The following is a 17,105-nucleotide window of genomic DNA, read 5'->3' as shown; positions in this document are numbered from 1 at the left end:
TGTTCCGGCCTCATCAGTGCCTAAAGTGGTCCGTCCGTGCCAACTCATCCTCCTTCTGTTTGACACGTGGAGGAATTCCTCTGCAGAGTTGTATGCACCTCTTCTTTGTTTTACTTTCAATGGAAAAAGCTCTCTCCATCTTCAACAACCATCCCGGTCTCTCCAATCTAACTGGCTGCAGACAAACTGCTGGACTCACACTGGAAGTAAACAAAGCTGCACTAAAATATTTTATTGCATTAATCTCGGCCACAATAATTGCATACATTAACCTGTTAGTTTTGACAGCAATTTCAAGGTTTTTGTAATTAAAATATACCTAAATTCATTTCAGGTATTCTTAATATTATTCAAATGTTTATCCCATTTGACCGGGAAAACCCCTTTCTTTTGTCTCCTGTAAGTTCAATGAAAGAAAATAACGTTAATTGCTCTAATGTCAGAGATAGTATGAACCCTAAACCCTTTTCATCTCACCACTTTGGACATAGCAACCTGTGAGTGAAGGCTCGTCATTGGAAAGAAATGTGCAATAGAGACAGTGATTGGCAAACAAACAAGAACACATGCACAGTGTGATATGAAAGCGCTTTGTGAGACGCTGATCATCTATTCTACACAGTACAATGGCTGATAACGATAACTCCTTCGTTCCCCGGTCCATTAAAGCCTTGAATGGCAAGTCAACCTAACTCCCATCTTATTTTTATTTTTATCTTGGTCTCACACATCTCATAGCATCTACCGTTTGCAAAGATTGAGAGCTCGATGTTGACATGTCTTGTGATGTTGGACAACTAGTGGAGCAGAGAGATTATGCTGAACAGGAAGGTAACATACCTATGTGGTTTTGCTCTAGAATAATGTCCTCAGCCGTGTGATGTTTCAGAGGAGATTTTATGTTTCAGTGAAGGAATCTACTCTGTATTAGTGCATAAAGGCAGCCCAGTTGCTTTTTTTCAAAACTTGAGACAATGGTTTTCCCTGTGCAGTTCCCTACAAATCAAAACACACTAGACCTAAACCTCAATAACTTTTCGTATGATGCAATATAGACGAGCGGTTGAGAAACTAGTGAGAAATAAAGCTTTAGATTCATGCACCCACTGAGAGGAACACCAGCCTATTGGGAGAAAACCACAAGATATATTTTTTCCATGATCAGACAGAACTCCCAGATTTTCTCATTCTGAGAAGCAATCCTGTGACAACAAAGTTGTTGACTACTTTTACCGAGTTGAGTTTCAGCACAGAGGAAGTCTACACATTCACTGTCTCGTATGGGTAGAATGTGCACCTGTGCTCGATGAGGATAACGGTCAGACTGTGTCACCTTTTGTGTCCAAATACATCACAGCTCAGCTCCCTGACCCACGCACACAGCGTGAACTGCAAAAAGGTCATAGAAGTGCATTTACGCAGCAAAAAACACTCAAGGATGTTTCAGAAGTCTCCGCTTGGGTTGTAGATTTGGATTTTCCAAACCACCTTCCAGAAAGACAATCATATTGAGACCAGGTAAGGGCGTTGATCCGCTGCAAGTGCAAATAGCACTGGCCTAAATCCTGAACAGTTTTTCTTTTACATCAATGGTGCTGCAACAGGAAAGTCACATCTCATTAAATGCATCTACTCAGACCATCTAAGATACTGTGCAAACTGTCCAGCCATTCCGATGAGGTTGACTTATTAATTCAATTCATTTTATTTTATTTTGTATAGCCCAAAATTGCAGATTACAAATTTGCCTCAGAGGGCTTTACAGTCTGTACACATGCGACATCCTCTGTCCCGAAAACCCTTCACGTCGGCTTAGAGATTTACATGAGCAGCCTGATAAAAGAATTACAGTATTCCAGTCCAGAAGTAACAAACGCATGAACTAGTTTTTCTGCAGCACTTTGAGACAGGAAGTTCCTGATTTTCAATATATTCCATAGATGAAAAAAGGCAGTCCTTGTAGTCTTCATATGAGAGTTAAAGGACATATTCTGGTCAAAGAGAACTCCAAGATTCTTGACGGGGTTGCTGGGTACCAGAGCAATTCCATCCAGAGACACTGTATCACGAGACTGCTGACTTCGAAGTCTATCAAGATAACTGTTTTTTAGTGTATTTCGTTTTTGTTTTTTTAAATTTAGTATCAAGAAGTTGCAGGTCATTTTTGGAGGTCCAGTTCCTTTAATACCAATCAAATGTTCTAGTCTCTGCAACAGGATACAACAATCAATGGTGTCAAACCCCACTTGTAAGGATTACAGGTATAGGGACCCAAAAGCACAACTCCGAGGCAGAATCCAATCAAAAGTTCTTTACTGATACAGGGTCAAAATTCTATCCGGTCAAAACCGGGATAGCAGTCCAATGGGCAAACAAATCCAGAGGGGCAGGCAGGAAAACCGTAAACGGGGACAGGCAGGGTTCAGAAACAGGATGTCAATCCGACAGGCAAACAAATCCAGAAAGGGCCCTGGCAAAGAGTTTGTGGTCAAGAGAAGGCAGGCTAGGTCAGGACGGGATATCAGTAATCGGAAAAATGCTGGAAAACTTGGCATGCACACAAGACAATCTGGCCGTGAGCAACAGAATGTGACGGGCTTAAATAGTGAGTGACTGATGAGGGGAGGCACCACAGGTGAGGATGAGGAGAACCAGGTGCAGGAAATCAGGTGACGAGGAGGATCTGAAATGACAGGAGAGTTATTGAACATGCAGGGAAGATGAAAAATAAACTATGATCTGGGCGTATGTGTGACACCACTGCAGAACCGCAGCCTTTAATATTTCATGATCAACACTGCACTCTCCTCAAGCTTTCACGAGTTGTCTCAAGCAGACAGAGCTTTGCTGTCGCAGACCATCACTGAACCATTTCTTTGTCCAGCTAATGTCCTGCACATCTTTGCAACTAATGAACAGGTTGATTTACACAACATTCTAAAATCACCAAGAGTGATGCACATGACTACTAGAAGGACCCACAAACTGGAAATATGGCTCGACAGTTCACAGACCTTCTGTCCAATGAGCCTTATTTTTTATTTTCCCAACACTTCCACCTCCCACCAACAGGTTCCACCTTATGACTTAGACAACAGGGAGTCTGTTCACTAGAAACAAAGTTCACTTATCTACAAGCACTTTGTTTTTGCCCAGAGCCCCTGGGCTGTGAATTATGGCATTAGAAGGCAAGGAACTGTCTGTGGTGATGAATCCTGGAACATAAGAATAGGTGTCAACTGACATGAACCACTCTCCCCTAGACACAGAACGCAAAGCGTGGGACATTGTTGAGTCCGCTCAGGTCTAGGACTGGACGTGGCCAAAGCCTCTCTTTCCTACAAGAAAGTTTACTATTTTTCAAGACCACAGCGTACCTGAGTATTGTCGTTGACCATATCAATACATTTAAGACAACATTGTAATATTGTATTGTATGTATGTATATTGTAATATTGTCTGGCCACTTTGGCAATCAATCCTCATACATTGTATGATATCCTACAAATTTTGTTTTCAAATGTTTTGTATATTTTCCAATGAAAGTCTGCTACACAAGAGTTTCAGCTTGTTACATGCCAATGCTCTTTTTAAAATAAACTTGCCGTCACAGGAAACTTAAATAGCTCAAGGAAGAGACTGTTGTTTGGCTTAAAGGCCCAATGTGTATGATTTAGTGGCAGCTAGTATCTAGTTCGTGGCAGGTTGCAAACCAACTAAATACCCCTCAGCTCAGCACTCTCTTTTCCAAGGGTGAATGAAGTGGCCGCAGAGGTATGTTGTTTTGCTGAATCTACCAATACGGTTGTTCTTCTTGTGAGAACAGTCTCAAAATTAGTCTTTTTAGAATGAAATTCCCTCTTTGTGTTTGCAGAGGAAGTTTTGCACGTTCTATTTTTTCCTTAAGAGGAACTAAGTTACTTTGGCAGGTACAAATCAGATGTCAGTCTGTTAACATTATATTCAGTAAAGGGCGGTTTTGCAACATTAAGTTTGAATTCTGATTTGGAAGCTATTTATTTGACCATTACACAAGTTGATACATTTGGATGCAGAGGTCTTGCTTTATTCATGTCGAGGGATTTGTAGAATGTGGACCTGCGTTGTTACACATTGCCCAGTAATACACATGCTATCATTCCATTTCTATAAATAACTCATGGGTGGCTTGATATCTCCTATCTTCCTGATAACTGCTTGATCTTGAAAAGGACTCAGTTGGCCCAGTAGCCCATGTCACTGAGCATTGTCTTGTCGTTGTAAGGATAAACTGTTATTCAGTCCTAGTCCAAGTCAACAGTGGGCACAAAAGCGGAGGCTCCGCACCCCCATGGTTCATAATAGGTCCCAGAGCTGCTTCATCCTTTAAGTGACCCCCAAATCACACACCCTGCCCTTCAAGCTAACGTATTCCAAACTCCTTTGAGAATACCAGATGGATTTCAATGCGTTTCATAGGCATTGCATAAACGTGTTACTCTCTCTGTCACAACAATTAGCAGTGTTTAACCTGCAGGAATCCCTCTTTTATCATGCAGCATCCTCGCTCACTTATCTTCTCTGTAAATAGATCATTTCCTCCTGATACACTCCTGTGTTTGTGTGACCTCGGGACAGAGATGACATATTGTAAAACGTTGCCACCCTCCCCCAGTCTCCCAGCTTCATACTGCGCCTCTAAAGTTCAAACACACCTCACTTGTAAATATTTCTTATTTCTTAACATAAATGCTCTCGCCACCAGGTTTTCCCACGCTGTGCTGATGTCATACTCTGGCATGCGACCCGCACCCCAGACCTCAAACCTGTCGGAACGCAAGGCCATCTTCTAGTCTTCTAGTTTGAACCCCCAATAGCAGGAAAAGGAAAAATGCTGGAAAACATCCACTGTCAGCCTGTTCTTACCTCAGTTTCCTAGCCTGTTTTTTGGCCTGCTCCAAAAATGGGATACCCATGATACCAAGTGTAATAACTCTCTCTCTATCTGGGCAGAATGGAATTCTGTCAGGATAAAGGGGAACTCCTGTGAGTGTTCTGAACGTGCAGTCTGGGTAGGCACAAAAATTAATTAAGTAATTAATATTTTAGAGAGAGAGAATAGTACACAATACGTCATCCTGATTGGAAATTCCTCAATATCGACCGTGGGTATGTGCCGAGCTTGTGCGTAACGTTTACTGTTTAGAGGAGTTAGCCTAAAAAATAAATGAGGTCAAAAAACTCAGTCCCAAGCTGTTACGGACATCACCAAACTGCCTAGAAGCCCTGTAAACCATAGAGATACCAAGCTAAAGACTCATATATACGTGACAGTCACAGTAGCCCAGTGTGTGGACAGCAATCATGGAGTTTCATGTTGTCAATTATTACTCTAGAAGTGACTTTAGTGCAGGCCTCACGGAGGAGAAACAGCAGCACTGAAAATCTGGATTTTTTTCCTAAATCCGGCTCTTGTAGGCATGTGGTGACACAAAACAATGGCAGTTCCTAAAGAGGAATATGAAAGCATGAAACAAGAAAGTCTGAATGTTTTCAAGATACTTTATTCATCCAGTAACTGTAAAGATTCAAGCTGTGAATACAAACTGAAAAATATATATATATTTCTTACTGCAAAGAACTAAAAGAAAAAATATAGTAACCTAAAGACCACAGAATTTTATCTGTCCAACATGTGATGCCATCTGTGACTGGAGGCAACCGCTCAGTATCAAATATCACTTCAAAATATATACTATAATAAAATACTTTTTTACTACTGTAAAAAGCTCTCATTTTTATATATGTGTCGCTACCACTACACAGCATTTCATCTATGTTTAAATTAGCAGACTAAATGCTACTCTTCAAACGAAAGGGAATAAAGGGGAAAACATATATTCCCAGTAAGCCAATCAGCTGGGACAGTGTGATTTGCAGCTTTGAGTGTGACTATTTAGGTACCGTGAACATTTCCCTTATGAGAGATTTTACAGTGCATTTCTGCCTTGACCAATTAACTCCTATCTTTACACAATACAGAGCTAAAAAAAGCTCCTTTCTGCATTTGAACTATTCCTACACAGGCACAGTTGTGGGGTGTGCTGCAATTCACAAGTATCTTTCAGAGCTCCGTCCTGCCGCTTCCTGGGCTGCCCGCAGCTCCGCCCTCAGCTACGGCAGTGGAGGCAGGTGAGGCCCCTCCGTCTTTGGGCTGGAAAGCCAACGAGGCCGAGTTGATGCAGTAGCGTTTTCCTGTGGGTTTTGGTCCATCATCAAACAGGTGTCCCAGGTGAGCGCCGCACTGAAACAAATTGGGTAAAATTGACTTTCAGGGACTTATGCGACTAAGTTTCCTCCAGCCTGCACACAACTCTGAACAGCTAGAGGCTAACAGACGTCATAGCGGCAACAGTGCTGACAGAGCTAACGTTGTGACCTAAGGAGAGGTGGAGGCTGGGCGGTCCACTCGTGACCAAAAGGTCTGGGGGACGCATTATATGACGCAGCTGCTGAATGAGTGCTGTGCAGTGCGATGGAGCAGACACACAGCCGTCAGAGTGCCAGACGACTACCCCCCCCCCCCGTCGGCTGGTCCGTTCCCCCGACTACTATCACCACCCAACGGTTGGCTGGTCCGTAAACTGAGGGGGACACACAGCACGTGCACACGTTTGATTGGTCAGCACAAAGCGTTCCTCGACGATATTGTTTTGTAGCAAGAGCTTTGCCAGAATTCTTATTTTTGGCTATTGAAATCTGTGTGGCCAAATGTCTGTTCTGAGAATCGTCTTCCGACAGGAAGATGAGCAATTTTATGAAAGTGAATCACGGCACTGGGGGAAGACGTTTTAATGCATCCAAAAGGATCCCCATTTGCTGAAAGGGGGCGGAGACTGTGGTTAGCAGCCACCCTCTGGGTTTGATGTGTTGTGACAGTCGGCACACTGTAAATTATGAAACCATGTGAGCCTCCCAGAACTGCCTCTAAAAAAACATACAAGAAAAGAAAATAAAGTTTTAATTGTAGAATACGAAAAGGGGGGGTTATATTCACTCTTCCATTCATTCAAATGTTCTTGCTTTTGTCTGTGAAACGTGGCACAGGAAAGGCGATGTGCATTACTTAGATTAGATTAGATTAGACTCGTGACACGTGAGGTCGCAGGTGTTAGGCAGCAAAGCAATGTTTGTAGTGTACCTGGCCACAGGTGGTCTCCACTCGGTGAATCCCGTAGGAAAAATCATCTGAAACAGTGACGGACTCCGCCTTCACAAGGTCAGAGAAGGACGGCCAACCTGCACACGTCATGGCCTCATATTAGGAAGGTGGAAAACTAGTGGAGCATTTGCAATGTGGTACAGATATTCAGGGTGAGACATCCTAATGACTCAATGTGTCCAATAAATGACTGAAGACATGTAAAAGTGATGCACGCTAATATACTAAACTACCTCACCATGCCAGGCCTCAATGTTAGCGTGGCTGTAACAGGATGTCACTGAATTGCATTGCCTGGCTTTCAAAGCACTTCATATTTCTAACAAAATCTTAATATAGGAATATAATATAAAATATCTCCCATCATTAACTGTGTTCCGTTTCCTAAATTGTTTTCGTCATCCGTTGCTCGGTTACTGAGAGATGAAACGTGGCGAAACAAGTCAATGATGAGTAAATATTAGCATTTATATAAACTCACAACAGAATTATATGGATAAGAGATTCAACATGTTCTGGTTAAAACAGCAGAGAAGAAAAACAGCAAACGTGTTTCAGAGGTTCAGCTTACCTGATCCAGAGTCAAATTTAGTGTTCGAGCTATAAAAGGAACAAAAGTTTAATTAAAGGAAGTTCATTCATTTCATTGTTTGATAAAAAAAAAAAAAACTTCTCACTCACATTGTATTATATACATGTAACATTGTATTGCAGTGGATTCTTACGGCTTCCAATGTTTTTGTTTGGAATTTTTTTATTCAAGACCACACGCACACTCCACAAGTGCGCACACACACACACTTGCGCGCGCGCACACACACACACACACACCCCCCCCCCACACACACACACACACACACACCTACCTGAACAGCACAGCCCCACAGACCACACACGTGTAGGTTCCCTCATCTTTGTGATGTGTGAACCCTCCAGTGAAGGCACTGTGGAAAACGTTTGTAAAAATGATCGGCTAAATAATGATGAACAAATAAGTCAATGTTGTTTCTGTTACGGAACAACAACGTGTTTTCCGTGTTCAAAATTTTGGTCGCTTCTATCGCCAGGTCGCAGGAATAAAAAGCAAAGCATTTAGGTCGGAGTTATTTGCTGCGATACATTGCACTAAATAATTGTTGTGTAATTCTCAATGTGTATGGGTTTTTGTCGCTGTCTAAACATTAATGAATGAAGGTATAACAGAGGATTGACGCAGATTGTTATAAGAACGGAGTGTGTGGCGTCATAATAATAATAATAATTATAATAATATTTGTAAAAATCAAAGAATATGTTTGTTAAGAGAAAGTCTGAATCCTCCTTTGGATGACTTTCACGAAACACGTGAGCATTGAACGTAACACGGCGACGTTGAACATAACATGAAGTCATTGAAGTAATACAACTTTGAGGTAAATGTAACTTAATATAACCGTGCCCAAGCTTAGCAGGTGGTTGCTATCTACCTCTCGGTTCCTCTCTCCTGGGTGACGTGGTACTGTAAAGGCGTGAGGCGTTTCTTCAGTTCCTCCACAGGGAAGCTCACCGGCCATGTCTTTTTAGTCCTACATGCTCCTGAGGGGCAGAAGCAGAGCAGACAAGATATTAACCACTTAGGTCGCCTGAAAAAAAGTCACCTCCACACTTACCAGCTACTAAAATACCAGCTGTTCTTCTATGAACAAAACTAACACACATCATCGTGCGTACTAAACACATAGTACAAATTGAAGGAAGTGGGCTCACTGAATTAGCCTACTATGTGGTAGTGTTAATAACAAAAAGCAGTTGAAGCAGTTATTTTCGTCTGTGAATATTGGACAGAAGAAGAACTAAGTTTGAATGAACCGTGAAAGACATTTATTTAAGATGAGGTTTCCACAAGGTGACTTTCTGTGCCATTGTGTGACGCGTGTGTGGGAGTGTGCCACTGCCAGCTGTTCAGCGTAAACCAAATAGTGCTGAGCCGTTTAGAGAAGTCTGTCTTTGAGCGGTCCCACCCTTTCTCCCAAGATGTGACACATTTATCCCTGCTAACTAAACGAGGATAAACACATCTCGTATTCATCCCAAAACAGAACACACAGAACCTACGAGTGACACGGTCCTTCCAATTCAACAGTGAAGTTAGACGGAACCACAACAAGTGCGTGCAAGCTGCAAGAAAGCAAAGCGTGAGTCACCGGATTTTGCTGTTAGCACAAGTCCAGCAGTGTAAAAGCAGCGTGAGTACAGCTACTAACTCAACAGATGCTCAACTCCAGGAGATAGGAATCCTTTCTTCAAAGGGAATGCTTTAGATATTTTGTGTTAATGTTTGTTCCTTAGATAAGCACCTCAAAAGGCAAAAGCAGTTCACAAGGAATTATGTTACTGTTTAATCTGGACCCTAATTCCCTTGTTTCAGTGATCAGTGGGACGGGGAAAAGGTCTGAAACGTAGTTGCCCCGGGTAACTTCACTCTGTCAATGTACGTCCACTAAAGGGGATTGTTATTATCTTTCTCAAAACGATGAAGAGAACCGACGGACACAGTTTCTCAAAAAGAAGTCTCATTCCAAAATCTTGCAAGACTGCCAGAAGACAAAAAGGTGAAAACAGCTCTGCTCAAATATTTTTTTTGTTGCCAAAGATGAATATTTATTTATATTTTTGATGCAGATGATATTCCACTTAATCTGTCCTTCAAACCCGGTGATATTTTCAGGTTTACTACTCCTACTGTGTTAATGCTATTGAGCACTGGATGGCAGAACATGATCTACAACTGAATGACAAAAAGAGGTTTTGGTCATTGCATCGGATGATGCAGAGCACTGGTTGACTCTCCTCTGCTGTCCACCCCAACCTGCGTAATCTTTCATATTGACCATTGATATTCAGTGTTTCCCCTAGCATATGCTCTGCCTGCCCCCCTACGGCTGGCTGATACAGTGAGCTCTTTTGAACAACTAAAAACATACCTCTTTGAACAAGCACTGGGTAAAGTTAATTCAGTGTAGCTTGCTGTTATTAGTTGTTTTTTTATTTAATTTGTTTTTATTAGGTTCTCGAATATTATTTTTGGGCATTTTATTATGTCTCCGAATGAATGTCTCTCAATAATGTTAAAAACGGCTGTAATATACTGGTCCCTTGTATGACCTGATGTCTTCATCTTTGTTAGTAACTTCTGTTAAACACTTGCTGTTGCTGTTGAAAATGTATTACAAAGCAAGGCCAGTAGTTAAATTGGGTAAAGGGAAGCGTAGTCCTTCTTCTGTCTGATAGTCGTGGACAATGTTTCTCCACGTCAGAAGCAAAAGCTCGTCTTTATAAAGAGTATGGCAGCACTTTATGTCCGCAGATCTACGCTGCCCTCTGGTGGACACATAAAGGTGTTTAAATACACTTCCTCACTTGGTTTGCTAGGAGGATATTTGCATTACCTGCAGGTTTTTCACACTATGCAAGTACAAGGATGTCAACAAATTGAGGTTTCCTTTTTAGATTTGGTCAAATTCGGGAGCACTCAAGCATTGTTCGCTGCACAGATTTGATTGCCAACCGATGACAGGGCCGTTCAAACGTAAGAAAAAACGACCAAAAGAGCACCTTGCGTCATTCTCAACACACGTAAAAACATGCTGACACACCAGCCAGGGGTTAAGGCCTTAGAGAGGCAAAGCACAGCAGCACACAGCACCCAGTCACTGGACCTGAAGGAAGGCTGCAGGATCTCAGAGCTACAGGCTGGCTCTTGGTTATTAGATGCAGCAGGTTGAAGCCTGACATGGCTGCTGGACACAGCAATGGAACTCCACCCACGAGTAGAACCAAACAGCTCTCAGCAGGGCTACAACCAAGTACTAGGCTGGAGGAAGGGGAGGACACACAGGGAGAGACACCACGGGTCAAGAAACTCAACGGCACCATGAGATGAGAGGACAATGAAAGTGCTGGGGTCAGCATCCGTTCGGGGTTCCCACTGTTAATGCAGAGGTTGATCGACGTTTGTTAACAGGCATCCCTCATGCCTGGACACACATCTAGAAAAACAGAAAACATCAATACTTCCTCCTGATTGGATGACGTGGATGGAGTGATTCCTTCATTACAATCTATATGAACAGAGTCGGTCTGTGGTTTCAGCATTTGTGGATTTCATACATTTAACAGAAAGAATGCTAGGTTACCTTCTGAAATAAAAATAAAAACATTTTTACCCAAATTGTTTTAATCCAATCTTGCACAGAATACAAACATGATTCACCCAACCACTAAAACATCACATACTTGTCAGCTCTGAAACAATGTAAACTCTTTTAAACTTTTTTAAATCACCTTTCCATTTTGTGATTTGTCATCAGGTTCGGTTTCAACCAAAAATACATCAAGCTGTTTAAATAAAACCTGATAATGCAAAGCATTGTGGCTTTACACATGAGGTCTGCGGAGGCCTTGGGAGAAGTGGGAGAAATCCTAACATACTGCTCAGCTATACCTTAATGCTCCGTGTTTCCCCTACCATTATATTGGGGGGGCAAACCCCCCTCCCCCGGCTTTTTACTTTTACACCAAGCACAAAAACATTTGAATTATTCAAATTCAATAAAAAGACACAACTTTAACAAAGTCCACATAAAGCGGTAAATGCTACATTGCCATGAGCATGTGGACACTTCAACATTGCATGTATCCTATCCCCTCCACTTGATACCTTAAAGCAGGGGTATTTAACTAAAATATCAATGACAATATTTATTGTCACATAGCAGAGAACTGCACGTATGTATGTATATATATATATATATATATATATATATATAATATATATATATGTGTATGACTGCAAATATAAGTAATGTTCTCTCATTAACTAAATAAAAGATAGATAGATAGATAGATAGATAGATAGATAGATAGATAGATAGATAGATAGATAGATAGATAGATAGATAGATAGATAGATAGATAGATAGATAGATAGATAGATATATCCACTCCCCCACTTTTTGGTAAGTGGGAGAATTAAGCTCTAGTATTTCCTGCCAAGATTTTAAACCTGGGCGTGGATGCATCAGGGCCATTTGCCTCCTCGTGTGGAGGATCTCATTGTGCCCCATGTCGGCGCTTCAACAGTTTCTGAGCACATGAGACACACTGGTTTAGTGCTCCAGTGGGAAGCATGAAGAGAAATGAGTCCATTCTGGATTAAATGCTCTACTTTTTCTGTCCACTTCTCTTTTTGGAGAGCGTAATTTCTCCCATTCCTCGTCTTTTTCTCAAATTTTGCATCTTTTTAAAAATTTCGCCATCTTTTTCTTTCTACAGTCTTTTTATTTGGAAATTGCCACTTTCGCTCTAATATGTCTGCACTGTTGAGACAATATCATTCTCACTGAAATGCAAAGACTAGATTGATCGAGTGGGATATCTTAACTTAAATGTAATTGGTCTGTGCCCAAGGCCCCTACCGTAAAGACTACCAGAGCTGCACTTGTCAAAAAGTGTCCAGTCAGGTTTTAAGTCATAAGATATGGGTTACACCCAGTAGTGAAGCGGTTCTGTTCAGACAGTGAAAATCCTTCCACAGAACTGGCACAACCGTTTATTTAGCTATTTGTTTATTTTTGCTTATTGAATAAAAAGACTACATGAAGGTGTGCAAACTCAATGTCTGGTCTCACGTAGTGTGCATTGTTCAGAGGTTAGGACTTTGACACCTCGGACCGACCACAAGACTGCTACTGTACGTGCAAGGCAATCTGCAGCCATTGTTTTAAGTAGACATGGAGGAGAAGTGGGAGGGAGTGAAAAAGACTCACGGCCTCATGTACGTACATTTGCAAACATAGCGTTATCAGCGCCACGGACACGGAAACTTTTACATTAGTTTACATTGCATTTACGAAACTAGCAGCAAATCAGGTAATCAGCACCGTTCTCCGCCCACTATACCGCACATTGGGAGCAACACCCAATTGAATAGGCCTCCTTCTCTCTTTCTATCATGGATCAGCCAAAGTCAAAACAGCAGGCATTAGTGGTGGGGAAATATACGTATTGATTAGTGCGCTGTAGCAAAGCGTTGAGTTCTGTCTGTTAATATTCCCACTGCTGATGCTATGACTGTTTGAAATGATCCTGATGCCAATAATTGTTGTGTAGAGAGAGTTTAAAAACTGCTGGAATGGAATGTGAACGCTGAGTGGGAGATGCAATGTCCTCTAATTTCTTCCAGTAACTAATTTTGCATGGCTCTGTAACGCAGAATGATTTTGTGTTCACTCAACTGATTATTGCTGCAATTTCACCAGGAGACATATGTGAGGAAACACGCATTCTGGTTTACACCAGCTTTTAAGAAGCAGATAATTTTCACCGCAAAAGGGAGGCACGCTTCCGCCAAGCGGTTTCTGTACATAACGAGGAATATATAACTAGGCGCATTTTACGCATCCCCTCCCATCTCTTTATGGGAAACTCCCACTTTACCTTTAACCCTCCCATAAATGCACATGCATGACACGTAAAGCGCAATTTGCCTTTTCAGTTTCCGCGACAGGCAGTCTGCGCTTGTACCTCATTGCGGCATGTTTGTACATACCTCTTTTGCGTAAAACACATTGCGAAACAAACACCCCTGAAGTGGGGACAAAAGCACATGAGGCCCGAAGAGAGAGAGAGAGATCGGTCACACCGGGACAACACCCACAGGTTACTCTACCTAGAAGTGCAGCAAGACGTGCAGGGCGGCAGCCCCGCCCTAGGGCACGATGCAGGGCCACGGAAAGCCCACGTCTGAGGAGGACTGCCATTAGACACACAGTCACACTGAAGAGACACAGAAAGAGATAGAGACAGAAAGAAGCATAGCGGTTGGATTATTCTGACACCCCAAATGTACATCCATCTGTATGCACTAGGCTGTAAAATGATCATTCGATGGTTCTTTAAAACCTTAAATGAATGCCATTAAAAATCGTATCTTCTTTCCCAAAATTAATATATAATAGTGTATAATAATGTTTTTTTCCACTGAAAACAAAAAGCAGAGTTGTTATAATTGGTTTAATATTTAAAAAAAAAAAAAGTATAATCAAGAATGAGTAAGCTTTGTCCTCTGAAGCCTAGTTTATGCTTCTGCGTTTTTAGAAAGATGCAAGGACACGCAGACGCAAGACCCCCTTGCGTGGCCCTTGCGTGCCTTTTCACACGTCCTTGCGTGCGTCAACCCATTTTTCGAGACTAGCACCAAAAGCGACGCAAGCCTCGCACAAGGCTGCGATTGGTCTGCTAATTATATCCTTTACGGAGTCTCACATTTCCGTTTTCATAGCACAAAACCGCAATTATTAGAACGAAGAATGTTTACGAGAGAACGGATCAGATATAAATATATTCAAAATTAAAATAAGTGGACGAAAAACATTTTTGGGTTGAATATAGTTTTGACTCTGCTCTATATTTGTTTGAACACTTTTTTGTCAATCTTCACTTATATATATTTGATATTCAGATTTTTGTTTTCAGATTCAAAACTTATTTGAACATATTTTCACTTGTGGCGTGGCGTACGGGGCGGGGTATCAACTGGGATATAATGGCGTATAATCGTTTTACAAATAGTCAATATTTGTGTTTTGGTGCTTTTGAAACATGGATTATATACCCGGTAGTATTTGTAAATTAAGATATCTGCGCAAATCTATGCTTTTCCTGCACGTCCTCTGCGCTTGTTTGCATGTCTCAACTGGGCTCAGGACGGGTCCCAAAGGCGGGTCTAAGAAGCAGTTAGCCAATCACCGATAATGTTAATGAGTGACATCATAATTAACAGACTACTTTCAGGGCCAGCCCTTCACCAGCCTACACTGCGCTCTCGTCAGGCTAGTCTCCGACGCGCTGTTTAACAACATAACGACCACCGGCAATGTCCTTCCAAGAAGACCCGACCTCCAGAAAGTAGAAAGTAGAGGTAACACAGGTGGACCCAGATCAGCCTGACCTCACAATCAGGAAACAGACCGGCGTGAAAGGGAAGCCGCAGGCTGGCCCTACCAAAAAAAAATCTACCAGCCGCCACTGACTGCTATGAGGAATATTATAAACACACTGACTACCCGGTTCATAAATTAGACCAATTAATAAAATGCATTTAGTGTACACCGGTACACAGACCGCTATAATTCAAACTAGGCATCAATGAGGGGCGGCAATACCTCGATCCAGTGGCTACGGTGGTAAGAAAAGCAGCATTGAAGCACATTTCCTTCAGCACTTAGAGGAAGATGACAGCCATCACGGTTGATATGGAGTCAGCGCTAGTCCACCGTGTGCAATGTGCATACATTTAAGTGTTCATAGCAAATCTGCCTTTACACTTATAATCCATCGATTTCCAACTTGTACTCCTACAATGTCGGGCCAAATGCCTGCTATGGAAGAGGTCCGCTCAGTTAACAATCAGTAAATAATTAATTGTTCGTTTAGTGAAGCCCTGAGTGACGCAGCAGCTTCTCCTCTCGTGCCGATTCCCCAGCGCGGTCCTCGCGGTGTGACGCCGCTCCGCTGAACATAGCCACGTGACCTCGTGGCACGTCAAAGTTTACGTTAGTTAACGCAGTCGCCTCATGCTAGCGTTAGCTACACTGCGTCATGTAGCACAGTATCGCATTGTGCTTGGCAACGCAATAGCCTAAAAGCGCGAATGAACATTTTAGCTAACTAAAGTACTCGTCGGGTTGGAAACCCTTTCTGAAAACACTTGCCGATGTTTCAAACGCGTTGAAATGAACGTCGCATCCAGTGAAACTATCTAATTAATATTTTTCCCAGCTCGCGCTGTTTGCTTTGCTAGTTGGGGTCTCCAGTACGTTGTCCATGAAACACTAAAGAAAGCGCCATAACTTACCCGAAAGAAACAGCAGCAGAGCGGCGACGTTCGCTGCGAAGCGGTGTGTTGCCAGCGTTATTGTGTGACGGGGCGGAATGTAAACCAGGTAAAGCGGACTGTGACGGGACAGGCTGGAGCGCTCCGTGCGTGCTGGTAGACCGGCAGGGAGCCCGCACATGTCCTATTATGGCCAGAACCGCCGCCTCGGCCCGTCACGATGGGACGGGACTAGAAACCAGACAGACGGCTCACGGTCGTTCCGTTTGTCCCGTAAAAGTCGTGTTCGTCTCGACATATTCATCTTTTCTGTTATATGCATTGAACGTATTTCAAATATTTTACTTACTGTTCGTTATGTACATGACATCCATTTATAGAACTGTGTGTGTATGAATATATTGTAGCGACTTTCGCTAATGAAGCGCTGGACAACACGTTCTTCCTATGTTTTTATTATTACAGTGGGCCATAGCCTTCGCCAAAACAAACCACCCGTTTCTCAACCACATGAACTCCAACAACGCTGCTGCTTTCCGTTTCCTCAACTATGTGACAGCGGTCACTGCGCTAATCCACCAGAGGAAAGTTTAGGAAAGTTACTAAAGTGTTCACTTTAGCTGTACGCATAATGCATATGGATATTTTTAGTGCGTTATTTCAATTATGTGGAAATACAATAATTCTATTGTTACTGTACATATGACAATAAATATCGTGAAAGACAAAAACAGTGAAAGAAAAATTAGTATCTCGAAATAGCTCAGTATTTTCTCTACATTCTCTAATACTCAAAATACTTTTATTTGACATCACTTCTGCAGAACTGGGCTTCAACACTAAGTGCCAAAAGTAGAACTGCAGTTTTTTTCCTGGAAGAAACTCATCCATATAAAATAGCCAAACAAGCACAATTTAAAAACTCCTTATAAACCTTTAATTTGAGCTGTTTGTACATCTGTACCTTATATGTCTGGAGTATTGTAACCCTCCACCCCTTGCTGGCTAGCAGGTTGGGGATACTGGTAA

General features: G+C 42.1%; 1 protein-coding gene across 6 annotated transcripts; it reads right to left on the bottom strand.

The window, feature by feature from the left end:
* Positions 1–5,527: 5,527 nt before the first annotated feature.
* msrb3 (methionine sulfoxide reductase B3) lies at positions 5,528–16,470 on the bottom strand. Of its 6 annotated transcripts, none has more exons than XM_078101384.1 (8): positions 16,426–16,470; positions 16,098–16,307; positions 13,911–14,017; positions 8,668–8,776; positions 8,068–8,145; positions 7,773–7,801; positions 7,181–7,278; positions 5,528–6,283 (listed from the first exon to the last, which is right to left on the bottom strand). In XM_078101384.1, the coding sequence occupies exons 3-8, from the start codon at positions 13,999–14,001 to the stop codon at positions 6,104–6,106; spliced, it is 585 nt and encodes a 194-aa protein (XP_077957510.1). In that variant the 5' UTR covers positions 14,002–14,017; positions 16,098–16,307; positions 16,426–16,470; the 3' UTR covers positions 5,528–6,103. The 6 variants fall into 6 exon arrangements, with proteins under 6 accessions (XP_077957510.1, XP_040031464.1, XP_077957511.1 ...); XM_040175530.2 differs by lacking the exon at positions 16,426–16,470 and adding an exon at positions 10,900–11,054 and having other exon boundaries at positions 16,098–16,296; XM_078101385.1 differs by lacking the exons at positions 16,098–16,307; positions 16,426–16,470 and adding exons at positions 10,900–11,054; positions 15,406–15,736.
* Positions 16,471–17,105: the final 635 nt, after the last annotated feature.

This window comes from Gasterosteus aculeatus, chromosome 4, assembly GCF_964276395.1.
Source record: "Gasterosteus aculeatus chromosome 4, fGasAcu3.hap1.1, whole genome shotgun sequence".
In the NCBI taxonomy this organism is placed as follows: domain Eukaryota; kingdom Metazoa; phylum Chordata; class Actinopteri; order Perciformes; family Gasterosteidae; genus Gasterosteus; species Gasterosteus aculeatus.
The sequence above is the reverse complement of the archived record's forward strand: the minus strand, read 5'-3'. Positions and strand labels throughout refer to the sequence as shown.